At 45.2% G+C, this 13018-nt stretch overlaps 1 protein-coding gene across 2 annotated transcripts in view; it reads left to right on the top strand.

Annotated features, from left to right (window-relative positions):
- Nucleotides 1-13018, top strand: part of LOC306749163 (RNA-binding motif, single-stranded-interacting protein 3) — a gene marked incomplete at its 5' end in the record, with an annotated part of 261463 nt that overhangs the window by 219222 nt on the left and 29223 nt on the right. For both annotated transcript variants that reach the window (XM_079232420.1, XM_079232421.1), the window contains 2 exons: nt 4084-4190; nt 11866-11909. In XM_079232420.1, coding sequence (XP_079088546.1) covers nt 4084-4190; nt 11866-11909 — 151 coding nt within the window. The remainder of the gene's footprint in view (nt 1-4083; nt 4191-11865; nt 11910-13018) is intronic.

The raw sequence follows: 13018 nt of genomic DNA, 5'->3' as shown, positions 1-13018 counted from the left end.
AGCGCCCTCTCCATTTATCGGGCCGTGTCATTGAGCCATGTGTGCCGTCCCTGTCAGCAAAACGGCTGGCGGACTGTCTTCATTTCCGCGCTGAAGGATGCGAGGCCAGCGTGGCAGTTGTGAGAGCTATCGACGGAGATCCGTCAAAGCCCTCCCCGTAGGGCAGCTGCTGCCGCCTGCCTTCCCGGTTGGCGGCCATTATGCACTCGCACGTTTTACTCTGAAAATGGCGACATATGTATGTGCCAGTCCGCTGTAGTTCTGGTCCATGTGCTTTCTCAGATGTTTTTCTATCATGGCTACTTCATCTTTATCTATTTCTAGAACAGTGTATCTGCCTCTGTCTTTCCATCTCTCTCTCACTCTCTCCCTCTCCCTCCCACTTTATTTTTTCTCTCACTTTCCCATAAGACACAGCCTCCTCAGTCTGGGCAGACAGGTCAAGCTGGCTGATGGGAATCAGACAGTTGTTGATCCAATTAGAGATCCCCTCGAGCAGCGTCGGAGTACTGCAGATTTCCAATAAAATACTGTCCTCTTTCTTCCTTTTCCCGATTCCCTCCAAACACGTCCTTGCAGTAAAACCCAGCGAGTCACCCGAATGACATTTCAGAGATGCTGAGCTCAGGGAAACTTCAAGCCAGGAAACCTCTTGGAACCTTGTACCAAAGTTGTCATTGAGAAGTGGAAAGCTTCCTCTCTCTGATGCCTTTCAGATTGACATATTTTGGTACAAGTGGCCGAACAGTTGCCTCTGTTTGGCCCTCTTCAGGGCTTTGCACAGACCGAGAGCGAAGCAAGGCCAGCCCAGTTTGCCTCCGAGCCCTTGTGAGAAGCCTCTTTTGTAACTGTCTCGATGGTGAAAAAGCTGGCTGTTTCACTGAAACTCTTTTTCCCTGCTCCTTTCTGCAGCTCGGGGGCATTCCTGCATTGATTTCACCATTCAGACCAAGCAGATGTGCGATCCGATTCTGAGCGGCAGAATGAATGCACAGACATTGATGCGTTGTAATGCACGTGCTGATTTGCATTCACGGATGTTGTTGTTCAGCTGGCCTGGCGAAACCACCCGGAGCATACACCGCAGATACCATCAAGAAAGAGAATGTAGAGATCTGGCTGTTATTCTGCAGACAAAGGGCTGATTTCCCCCCCGATGACGGCCCACAGGAAACAACCGTAACAGCAGCGATTACTTATGCAATGCTGCACTCAGAAGTGAAACTCGCAACAAGCCTCAATTTAAAAGGCTATTGTAATTGCACTGTGTCTTACAGAAGTACATCTGCATGCACTTATTGGTTAATTTTACTGGGTGCTTATGTGTCCATTGATGAGCAGAAAACCACAACTACGTCTTCAGAGCCAAACGCACAGTCTGGGCCCAGGCCGTGATCACATGGGGCATCTTCGCTGAACTGTCGAGCGCCGCTCTTCTGGCTTTCGTGTGCACGCGTGTCCGTGAGTGTTTCTGACACACGTGGGCTCACTGCGTTTCCGCGGTCGCCCCCCTCGTTAACGTGTTTTCCAGTTTCTACGGCAACCCACATAAAAAACAATTAGGAGTTCCTGTAGAGCACCTTGTTAGCGGCAGTTATTGACCTCTGACCAAAAGCACTTTATGTGTTTTTCCCACGATTTAGGACCATTAAAGGGCAGCAAACTGGTTCATAAGGCAGCTTTTTTTTTTTTTTAAGCGGCCTCCTACGACTCATATGCAGCCAGTGTGAAATGTGTTGTACTTGGAGCCTGTTTCCCAAAGACGCGGCATCAGCAGAGAGAGAGAGGTCTAAGAAAGGTTTTTAGGCTGGCAGCAGTTTGTATTATGTGTCTGTGGGTGTTTTCCAGGGTCGTAGCAGAGCAGCTTTAAGGGTGTGCGTGTGTGTGCCGGGGCTACGGAGAGGTGAGTGTGATCACAGGGCGGGGGAGGCGGTATGAGGCTGTTGATCTTGGGCCGGAGTCTTAAACAAATTGGCCAGCTCGCTGTGGGAACTGGGGATGTAGTCACGGGGGTAACGTCAGCGTGCTCTGTGTCAAATTCGGCAAATCTCTCCGATAGCTAATTATCTCCCAGATTGCCGGAGGAGAGGTTTGGAAGAGCTTTTGTTGTTTTTCTTCGGCACTGTCTCTCTCGCTCTCCCTCCCCGGCAACACTCTCCTGGGCTGACTGAACAGTTGGGTCCCATTGTAGACCCTCAAGCCACATAAACACATTGCAAGTTTCTGTTTTCTCAAGAAGTTTTTTGCATTCTCCACGACCCTCTCACAGTATACAAAAATATTACAAAATAATTATCTCAAACGTGGTGGAAAATGTAGACTATATACACAAATTATTATGTTTGCTCATTAACACCCTAATTAGTTCTTGTTTTTTACTGGAACACTCGCTTCAGCCGGTTTCATTGCCGTCACTCACGACCTTGTCAATCCCGACACCATGTCTTTCTCACCTGTCTTGTGACGCTGTGATATTATCAAGGCCCAAGCGCCTCGAAACATCTGAGAGCGGAGATTAAACCATCAACAATTCTCTGGGTGGGTGTCATCTCCGCCTCGGCGTGATGAAAGGTCCCCTTGCTCACCTTTCCCGCAGACTGTTTGCCAGTGTCGTCACGGAGCGGGCCGCGTGGCGAGCTTGCCAGGCCTGTAATGCGAACGCGATGACAGGAGGGCCGTCAGGTCCCTTGGAAGCCACCAGGTGCAGAGCAGCGCTGGTTCAGGTGTTTGGACAAGCTCACCGACTCTGTGTGTGCTGAACGGCGCGGCCTTCACAGGGAACGTGCGTTTGATCCCGGTGTAGATTCTCACTCCGTTTCCCTTGTTTCTCCCACGGTCGCTCACCTGTTCCTCTTATCTGTTTCACTTTCCTCCCAGTTTCGTTTCTCTCACCCCGTCTGTACCCCGTGTTTCTTTTAGTTGGTCCAACTGTCTTCATTCCCCTCTCTCATCGCTCTACAGCCTGCCTGCAAAGAGATTACGATCTCGCTGACGCAGACTGAAAAGGGGGCGGACAATGTTAAGACCCCCAGATCCCCGGCCAAGAGAGCCGACCGTTCCTCATGAGAAAAGCTTTTTTTTTCCTATCTGCTCCCCTCTTTCACTCTCTTCTTTCATAGAGCCTTTCTTTCAGCATTCGCAAAATGTTTTTTTTACCAGGAGAGTCCTCTCCCTGAATCCATTTCTGTCTCTGCCGGTGCTCACCTGCAGCTCTAATGTGAGAAAGCGCCCTTTGAGAAGTTATCTTCATGTCGGCGTAGGTCATCGCAACACTTTCATCAACCTGTTATCAGCAACCATGCATACAAAAGGCTGTTGATACAGAGGTGGCTTGGACGAGGTTGCAGTACAGAGAGCTTTTTTTTATTTAGTTTATTCAGTTATTAGATTAATAACAGATTTTTCACATCATGTTTTCCTGCTGGCTGAGGATAGACACTAGCCAGCTCTGTAGCGAGGGCACTTGAGTTGATCCTCTGTTACTTTTGTTCTCACGATTTAGGATGCCCCCGGTGTTCACTCTGAGAACAGCCACATTACTATCTGGGACAGCCTCCGCTCAAACAAACCGTGCCCAGTGAGACGCTTGCACTGATGGTTGTGGAGTGGGGGAGAAAAAAAAGGCAAAACATTTCAATTAAAAGAGAAAATGCCTGTTAAAATGAAACACGGATGGATTACGTGTCAGGAACGCCTTCTAGAGGAAAAAAAGAAGCTTGGGCTGACGGAGCGGTCCTGCATTACCATCTCAGAGGTATTTACAAGAGCGATTACTGTGATTATTATTTCAACAATACCCTGCAATGCTCTTTCATGAGCTGCCAGCCTGGGCCGGGGGTAGCGAGAGGAGTCTGCCAACATCGTCGGTCTGGGAATTCTTCTAGGAACTCCATAGTAGGGAAGAGGGGAGAGAGGGGAGGGAGGTGGGGAGACAGAGACGCAACGGTAGGAGAAGAGAAACGCAACGCAGTTCAAAAGGCCTTCCGTCTCTCTGATGGGTCTCAGGATGCAGTCTTCCTAATGTGATTTTGTCCTCCCTCTCTCTCTCTCTCTCTGTCTCTCTCTCTCTCTCTCTCTCTGCAGCTCCCACGGAGCCTTTGCTGTGCAAATTTGCCGACGGAGGGCAGAAGAAACGCCAGAGCCAGAGCAAGTACCCTCAGAACGGGAGGCCGTGGCACAGAGAAGGCGAGGTAAGATGAGTAGATCAACTGTGGCTCAGGGGGGGTAAGGCGAGTCGTCCTCTGATCGGCGGTCGGATCCCGGGCTCTTCCAGTCCGCATGTCGAAGTGTCATTGGGCCAGAAACTGAACCCCAAATTCCTCCCGGGGACCGTGCCATCGGTGTGTCAACGGACATTAGTTAACATCCTGCTGAGCTACTTGTACAGCAGCCTCTGTCATCAGTGTGTGACAGTGAGTCTGGTAGGAAGGCTAGAAAGGCGCTACACATGAAGTCCAATTAACATTTAAGATGTTGTACCAATGCATGAGCCGACATCTCTCAACATGTGCAGATGTCACCGCATACTAGATCCCTAAAAACTTTTTCCGCAAGAGATTCACCTGACCAAAAATGGGCAAAATCACAACAGCAATATTAATATTGATCAAGGACAACCCATCATTTACAGTTCAACAAAACTATTGTTACGACTATTTAAGTGACTAACTTCTGCCTCTCCTCTGTAGCATTAGAGACAGGTGTAACAGCCCCTGTTTTTTCAAATTTTTACATAATGTCCTGAACATTTATTCTTTTAGAATTGATCGCCAGGAGAGGAGGTATGGCCCAAAAAAAATCTCAGTCGGCCAAACGCGTTCCATTCCATCATGACAAGGCGATTACCGACAAGGCATTACCTCTGAGGTAATGGTATTTCTAATAGCAGGCCCCACCCTGCTCACAAGGCCACTTGAGAAGTTGCCAACATCTGGCTTTATGTAAACCATTACTGCCTGTCATTTGTATTTACTCTAAGCTATGGAGCCGTTAAAACAAAAAAGAAAAGAAAAGTACCCCAGATATCGATCAAACTGCCCCCGGATGTATAGGCGCTGTCAGGTAAATTGCATCTCAAGCCGAACGCCTCACTGAACACGTATATTCCCGCCATAGATCAGAAAGCAGGAATTGGATACAGTGCTATGGTAACATATTCATCAGCAACATGTGGAGGCAAGGTTAAAGCCTCTTCATACTGTAGGCTACCAACCAGCTGTACTGGGAAGGACACACAGAGGAGACAGGTGGAGGAGTGCTTCAGACTCGGACTATATAGAATAGAGTGCACACACACACACACACACACACACACACACACACACACACACACACACACACACATTCAGTAAGGCTGACAGTTGTGCTGAAACTGCAAGGTAGAGAGACCAGGAGACGAAATGTTTGTCCTTCAGAAAACACAGGCTCTGTGTGTGTGTGTGTGTGTGTGTGTGTGTGTGTGTGTGTGTGTGTGTGTGTGTGTGTGTGTGGGTGTGCGTGCGTGTGCGTGTACGTCTGTCTGTCTGTCCATCACATGTTCAGCTAACACCAATAAGCCAGCGAAGCGTGTTTAACCTAAATTGTATTGCTACATCTCCTCGCAGGCCAACACACAGTAACAGGGTTAGCTCAGTTGACTGGAGGTAAAGTGAGATGACCGTGTGTGTGTGTGTGTGTGTGTGTCTGTGTGTGTGTGTGTGTGTGTGTGTGTGTGTGTGTGTGTGTGTGTGTGTGTGTGTGTGTCTGTGTGTGTGTGTGTGTGTGTGTGTGTGTGTGTGTGTGTGTGTGTGTGTGTGTGTGTGTGATAAAGGAAAATACCTACATTGTGAAAGTGGAGGAAGCATGTTGTCAGTTTGCTGTATGTATTCTCCGCCCCTTACCTCCTCTACATGAACACAAACAACCTTTTGAAATCTAAAATGGTGTCACACAGATTTCCTACTACTAATTTGCTTTTCCAAAAATGTCTGGAGGAAACATGATTTCTGTCGTGATAACATCCACCGGCGACTGTCTGTCAACCCGAGACATGGTTGTGCGTGAAAATCCCTCGATCAGCAGTTTCTGAAATATTCAAATCAGCCTGCCTAGCACTAACAACCATGTCACGTTCAAAGTCCCATACATCACCTTTCTTGCCCATTCCGACGCTTCGCCTCCATGCCTAAATTCATTGGGTAATTGCCACGTGACGGGCTGATTGGATATGTGCATTAACGAGCAGTTGAGCAGCTGTGGTGGGCGGTGAGTTTTCTCAACTGCTCGTTGATGTGTGTTAAAGTTTTGATTACTGCATGCTTGCAGAAATATGTCAATTCAGTCAATTGATGTCTCCACATTATCCCATCAGTCAAAAATATGGTGCACCTTTGTACAGATAGTTCTGGCGTTGTGGGTGGTGGTACTCAGATGGGGGGGCGGATTATTCCAATGAGCCTGCATGTGATGGGAGAGCCAAATCTAAATGGCTCATACCCAAACCTATGCGCACAAGCACTGAAAAAAGTATGTTTTTCATGATATGTTCTCTCTAAGACCTGGATTTGACATGTGTCCTCCATGTTGTCAGGTTAAGCCAAATATAATCGGAGACTTGGTCAAGTTTAGGAAAAGCTGGTGTTTTGATTTACTATTTAAAAAGTAGATGCATCCCGCCTCGTGTTAAAAGTCAGGATGAAAGTGACTTTCCTGATTCTCAACCACAAACACAATCCCTCTCTAAGGTTAAGTGCTTTGAGTTGCCTCAGTATAACCCTGAAGCTTTTAATCACACTTAATCATATTTAAAGGCCAACACTAAAATGTAACATATTGCAGGGAGTGAACAGTTTGCAGATACTGTACATTCAATATGTGTTGATCAAAGATAACCATTTAATTTATTATGAATTGAATCAATATGATTTTGGCTTTCATCATCATGAAGAAAATGAATGAAACTACAAGCTAACCTTCAAGAGGAGGAGACACAGAAACTCTGTGTTGAGACAGAACACAACGCTGTTTGGGCTTTGCTTTCTGTCGGGACACACTCTCCATTTAAAGTTTTCCCCGTTGTCTCAGTAAGAGAGCGATCCCTCCTCTGCTTTATCCCTCTCGCCTCCCTTCCATGTCCAGCTCATTTGTCAGCTCATGTCCCACTCCAACAGTGTCCCGACCCTGTTGCATGTTCTTCTCCGTAAACACGCGCTCGATAGCATTTCAAGACACGGTACTGATGCGGACAAAATCAGACACGGAGAAAAGAAAACTCGCAGCACACATCAACTGCTTTTTCTGTATTGATTCATCATCAGTGTTTTGTGAACAGCGTTTCCCATGTGTACGTGCATTAAACAGCACAGGTGTGCTCCATTTGATTTTGTCATTATGAGCTCAGGGATTTGTGCTGCTGAAGGTCTAGTGACTGAAAGCCTGGCTTTGTCATCACAAACACATGTTGGGCCTGAATGTGCAGAGTCTTATCTCCCACCCATCTCAACATATACAAATAAATACTCTGTCTGACACATGTGTATCTCATCATCTGTCGAAAGAATAAGGTTAAGCATACTGTGTAATGCTAAGCACGGAGACTGTTTACATTCAGGTTGATAGACCACATTTAGACTTGGTATTAACATGCAATCTGATCTGTTATCTGGATATTGGCATTTTGTCACACAGTAGGCCTTTTTTAATTTACACCTGGTAATAAGCAATCTAATAATCTTGGATGTCAATATGCTAATCAGAAAGGCAGAGCTAGTGGACTACTTGTTGTCCTTTGCTGAAGAAGAGCGGATCATCTGTAGCTTTTTGCCTGCCTCGTTGGAGAGAGCAAAAAGAAGAAAGAGCTGGGTGACCTTTCAACAGATTTTCTTCCTCACACTTTACATTCACACCTTTTTCAGATCCGATCGCAATGCAAGTCAGACCTCCTCCAGAAATGCTCTGGCTCCTCTGGTGTCATTCTGCATGCATTTACACCTATTAGAGCATTAGAAAATCCCTTATAAGGAGTGTGTGTGTGTGTGTGTGTGTGTGTGTGTGTGTGTGTGTGTGTGTGTGTGTGTGTGTGTGTGTGTGTGTGTGTGTGTGTGTGTGTCCTTGTGGTCATTGATCAGCTGTGCAGGCAGGGCAGGGGGAGATTGGAGATAGGCATCACATGTAAGTCCGTTTATCAGAGGCCATTCCTCACCTCGCCCCCCCCGTGGCAGGCAGATGAAGGAGAGAAGCAGCCATGGCTCCTCTCTCTTCCTCCATGTCTTCCTCTACCTTCTTTCTCTCGCTATCTCTACAGTACATCTCACTCTTGCTTTTGCCTCTTTCTCTCGCTCTCCCCCTCTTCTTTCTCTCTCTGTCACACTCCATCTCTTCTTCCGCCGCGTTTGAACTCTTCCCAGATCCCACAGCAACATATGAAGCGAGCGAGAGCGAGTGACTCACTGACACTATAGGAGAGAGAGAGGGAACACATTGCACGATCAGTCAGGAGTTACAAGGGGTTGAGGGCTGCAGGGCGGGCTGATGGTGAGGACTGAGAAATGTATATGACAGATTTTCTTGTAAACTACCCAAAGTGGGAGTCTAGAAAGCGCTGTGTCTCGCTGTCTCATGCTGACAAACTTATTAGTCACTGCATATTATACACCACGCACTCACAAACACACACACAAGCACCATGGGTGTTCCTTCTTTCTCTCTCTCTCTCTCTCTCTCTCTTTCTCTCTCTCTCTCTCTCTCGCTCTCTCTCTCTCTCTCTCTCTCTCTCTTTTCACTTCTACACACAAAAACTTTCAAAGTCACACTTCTCAAGCACCTATTCTGGGGGAATGAGTGGAGATGAAAAAAACATCCGGCTTTACACTCTGTGTGGAAGCCTGACAGCCTGTGTGTGTGTGTGTGTGTGTGTGTGTGTGTGTGTGTGTGTGTGTGTGTGTGTGTGTGTGTGTGTGTGTGTGTGTGTGTGTGTGTGTGTGTGTGTGTGAGGATACAGATACGATGGCTTGGCATGATTTTGTGATATTTTGGGGGGGATGCTAACACACAATGTTTAAAGCCGCTCTGGTAGTATGGTCAAATATATTCACGTTTCAATTGAAAATGCATTTCATTTTTACTTCAAGAAGCATCAACAGAGTATTTCTCTGCTGCTTTTTGTTTCTTACATACATTATAATACATATACATTATAATATATTTTATAATGACTTATAATGACTTGTAAAATGCATTGTAATGTAATTGTAAGTTTCCCTAAGAGGCCATGTTTGCTTTATGTAAAGTGGAAACATATCTATCTATCCAAGAACAGACAAAATGTAACTGAAAGTAAACAATGCTCACTTAGAGTGACTTACACTCACATTATGATGCATTACATAAAGATTATAATGTATAAAACTATGAGAATTTTAAAACGCTCGATCCTGAGTGGCCAGCAATTATGATACTTCAATTCTTGCTATGAAGCATTATGAATATGAATGATTACGCATTACAAGTAAGTTTATAATTATAATTATAGAGCATAGAAAGTGTCAGTTAAATCATTATATTTACTGCATGAGGAGATAAAGTGTCACATTTGGACCTGTTGCTCCTTTAGCAAGCGCTTTAAAAGGACTGGTCCGTCTCTGGCAGCTTTTCAGGACCGAGCTTTGTTCACAAGATCTGTTGAGTATCAACATTTTTTTTCCAGTCTTTAAATCAAGCTCAGGCAAAAAAAAAGGAAAAACATACACAGACTGTCTCTGTCTTTTCCTATCTTTATCCCTTCTGCGGCGGAGCCAAAAGCTGACTGCATCAGTAATCAGTCATTGGCCGTGCAGGGTCTGCGGTCAGGAGCTTCTCTGCTGGGGAATTCATCAGAACGTGGAACCAAGGGCAGAACTTCAGGGAGATATCGGCCTCACCAGACAGCGGGCCACGTCTGCCACCGCGATTAGGGCGCGTGTGAACACTCGCACATGCAAACATGCAGCCTGGAGCTCACATTTAGTTTAAAGACGGTGTGCAAATACAAAGACTTTTGTACATATAGACTCACAGACAGGGACTTTGAACATTGAAGGTTAAAACACACAAATAAAGCAGTTGTTTTTTAAATAACACAGGCTGGTGCAAGTCCATTCGTCCGACCTTTACAGCTGTACATGTCTCGGAAAGCCTTTTTTAACTATGCGTCCACACATCTCTATTCATTGGATTATCTGTTATTGCTCACTGTCGTAGGTTTGGGTCCAGGCTCGCTGATCCCCCCCTGCTCCTCTGAGCTGCTATTCCCTGAACAGTATAGCTCAGTGTAGGTAGCCCTCTGGAGGAACAAGGGCAAAAACAAACAAAAAGAGTGGAAAGACAGGAGGAGGGTAGATTAAGAGATGAGGGATGAAGAGGGAAAGGTAAGGAGAGAAAGAAAGTGAACCAAAGATGATAGAGGAAGAAAGGAGAGGGAGGGAAGAGCAAAGTGAGAAAGAGAAAGGGCAAGAAAAGGGCGTGTGTATACGCAACGTGTGTGTGCGTGTGCGTGTGTGTGTGTGTGTGTGTGCGTGTGCGTGCGTGCGTGCGTGTGTGTGTGTGTGTGTGTATGCTGATGAAATCTGCCGTCCTCAGCAGCCTCCCGTTAAAAGAAATCGGATTAGCTCTCCTGCGGGAGAGAACCTTCAGGAATGCAGATGACGGATTGCGGCGCACAGGTCTCTCTCCTGGACTCGAAGACGGCCCCACACACACACACTTGCACACACACACACCTGACACACACATACCATCAGCAGACAAAGAACTCAGTTTTCTGCTCACTCCTTTTCTCTCCAAAGGGCATTTCTTCATTTCCTCTCATTCATAAATACATGATCGTACGTGATTGAAATAGAAAGAGAGTTCTCCTCAATACCAATTCACTTTGTCCTATTGACGGAGCCTTTCCCCACATTGGCTTTGTCACTTGTCAGTTTTTCCAATTTGAAAATGAGATGAATTTGATTACATTTATTTTGAACAAAGAGAATCAAGGTAAATTGTGTTATAGCCAAGGCACAATAAAGGTGCGGCGAATTATGTGGTTGACATTGTTGCAGGAAGATATCGACAGATTTCCCAGAGACATACAGAACATAACCGGAACAAAATAACACACTGGTGACAGAATGCGTTGTACATGCACCTGTCCAATGCCATTTAGACCAAGATATGACGAAGGTGTACCTCAGTGGCGGCCGGAGTCTTTTTTTTTGGTAGGGCCATCTAATCAATTTCAACAAACATCCCAGTATGATTCAATGCAAAAAAGGTATCACGCATTACTACTTTGCAGTTAAATATTTAACATTTATTCCAACACTTTGACATAATAAGGACATCTTATTAATACAATTCAGTATATTAATATATATATATAGCATGTTGCATAGCCCTCCAAAAGATAGTCCTGCACTTGACTGATGATTTCAAATGTATTGATAAATTCCCCAAACATAAGAGCTGTGTTCAAAGGCACAAAAACGATAATTATGTTTGCTTACTCCTCGTTTGCATTACACATTTGCATTATACGCTTATTTGCTTTCTTGCAGAAACTTTGATGGCAAGATAGCTCACTAATTAACACGGTATATCTCAATTGTTTATTCTGTACAACAACAAAAATGTAAAAAAAAAAATCTTCTCAGAAGAACTCTCAAAAAATGCTGAATAAGCACATTTTCTAAAATGTTGAGATATCCCTTTAATGGGAAGAAAAATGCAGACCAATAAAATAAATAATGTTATGGCTTTTTTATTACATTGTGTCTTGTTGCAGCTTCATGTCATTTGTTAGTATTTCTGATCCAACTCTCTTAATTTGTGATTAATCCTGCATGTCATTGTTTTTCTCTCTTTCAGACTGGCATGGCGTTAACATACGATCCCGCTGCAATGCAGAATGGGTAAGAGCTCCACAGTCAATCCATCCTTGGCACCATCTAATACACTCACCTCTTGGCTCATAGGATTCCAGTCAATACAGCTGCCATACATAAAGATGAATGTAGTGGCTGCACTTTGTTACTGTTTGATTAGGAAAATTGATATGGACTTCAAATATTGGTTTCCATTGGTTGTGTGTCGGGTGAGCGTAGCTGAGTGAGCTTGTTTGTCTCTTTATGTATGTGTGTGTGTGTGTGTGTTCCTGTGTGTGTGTTCCTGTGTGTGTGTGTTCCTGTGTCTTTGTGTCATGACTTAATGCTGCCGTGGAAATAAATGACCCGGCAACATGTTTTATTTTTCCCTGCAGTACTGAGGCAGGAAGGAGGGTGTTGAGGCTCCTCTCTATCTCCCTCTGGCCTCAGTCATTCACAGGAAGCTCCTCATCCCCCGCTTCCTAAACCACTTATCCCCCAGTTACTTGGAGTCAATCTCAACCCCCCCCCAAAAAAAGGATGAATAGCATCACTCATTACACACAGCCTGCCATGTAAAAGCCTCCTCTGCTGCAAATCCGCCAAATTATAATCCTGCAGATATTTGTGTTAAGCAACAGACCTGCTGGGTAAGGAATGATTCACTCGTAATACATTCGACCAGAAGTTAAGCCTAATGATCGTGTTCCAGAAAAAAGGGAAATATGGTGAATTAAGTAGAAAAGAATGTTGAAGAAGTCAATTTTATTCAAGGGCTAATGCAATGTGGAAAACAGAAAAATAAAGTGAATCAGCCAGCAAGAAATGTATAAGTATATAGTCAATTTAATTCATGTATTAATGCAAAATAGAAAATAAAAATGCAGTTGAACAGAAAATGTAAAACAGAAATGCCACTTTACATTTGTCAGACTGTGCTTACTGGTGCATCAAAATTCAAGTGCAAATTGGGTTATCCATTCATCCATTTTCTGCCGCTTATCTGGGGCCAGGTCGGGGTGGCGAGGTAGTGCAGACTTCCCTCTGCTACGTGTTGCAGCTCCTCCAGGGGTATTCTGAGGTGATCCTTCCAGTGTGTACTGGGTCTAACCCCGGGGTCTCCTACCAGTGGGGAAACTTCCAAAGGAAGGCACCCA

Source organism: Taurulus bubalis (assembly GCF_910589615.1).
Source record: "Taurulus bubalis genome assembly, chromosome: 16".
In the NCBI taxonomy this organism is placed as follows: domain Eukaryota; kingdom Metazoa; phylum Chordata; class Actinopteri; order Perciformes; family Cottidae; genus Taurulus; species Taurulus bubalis.
This window is presented reverse-complemented; position numbering and strand designations above follow the sequence as displayed.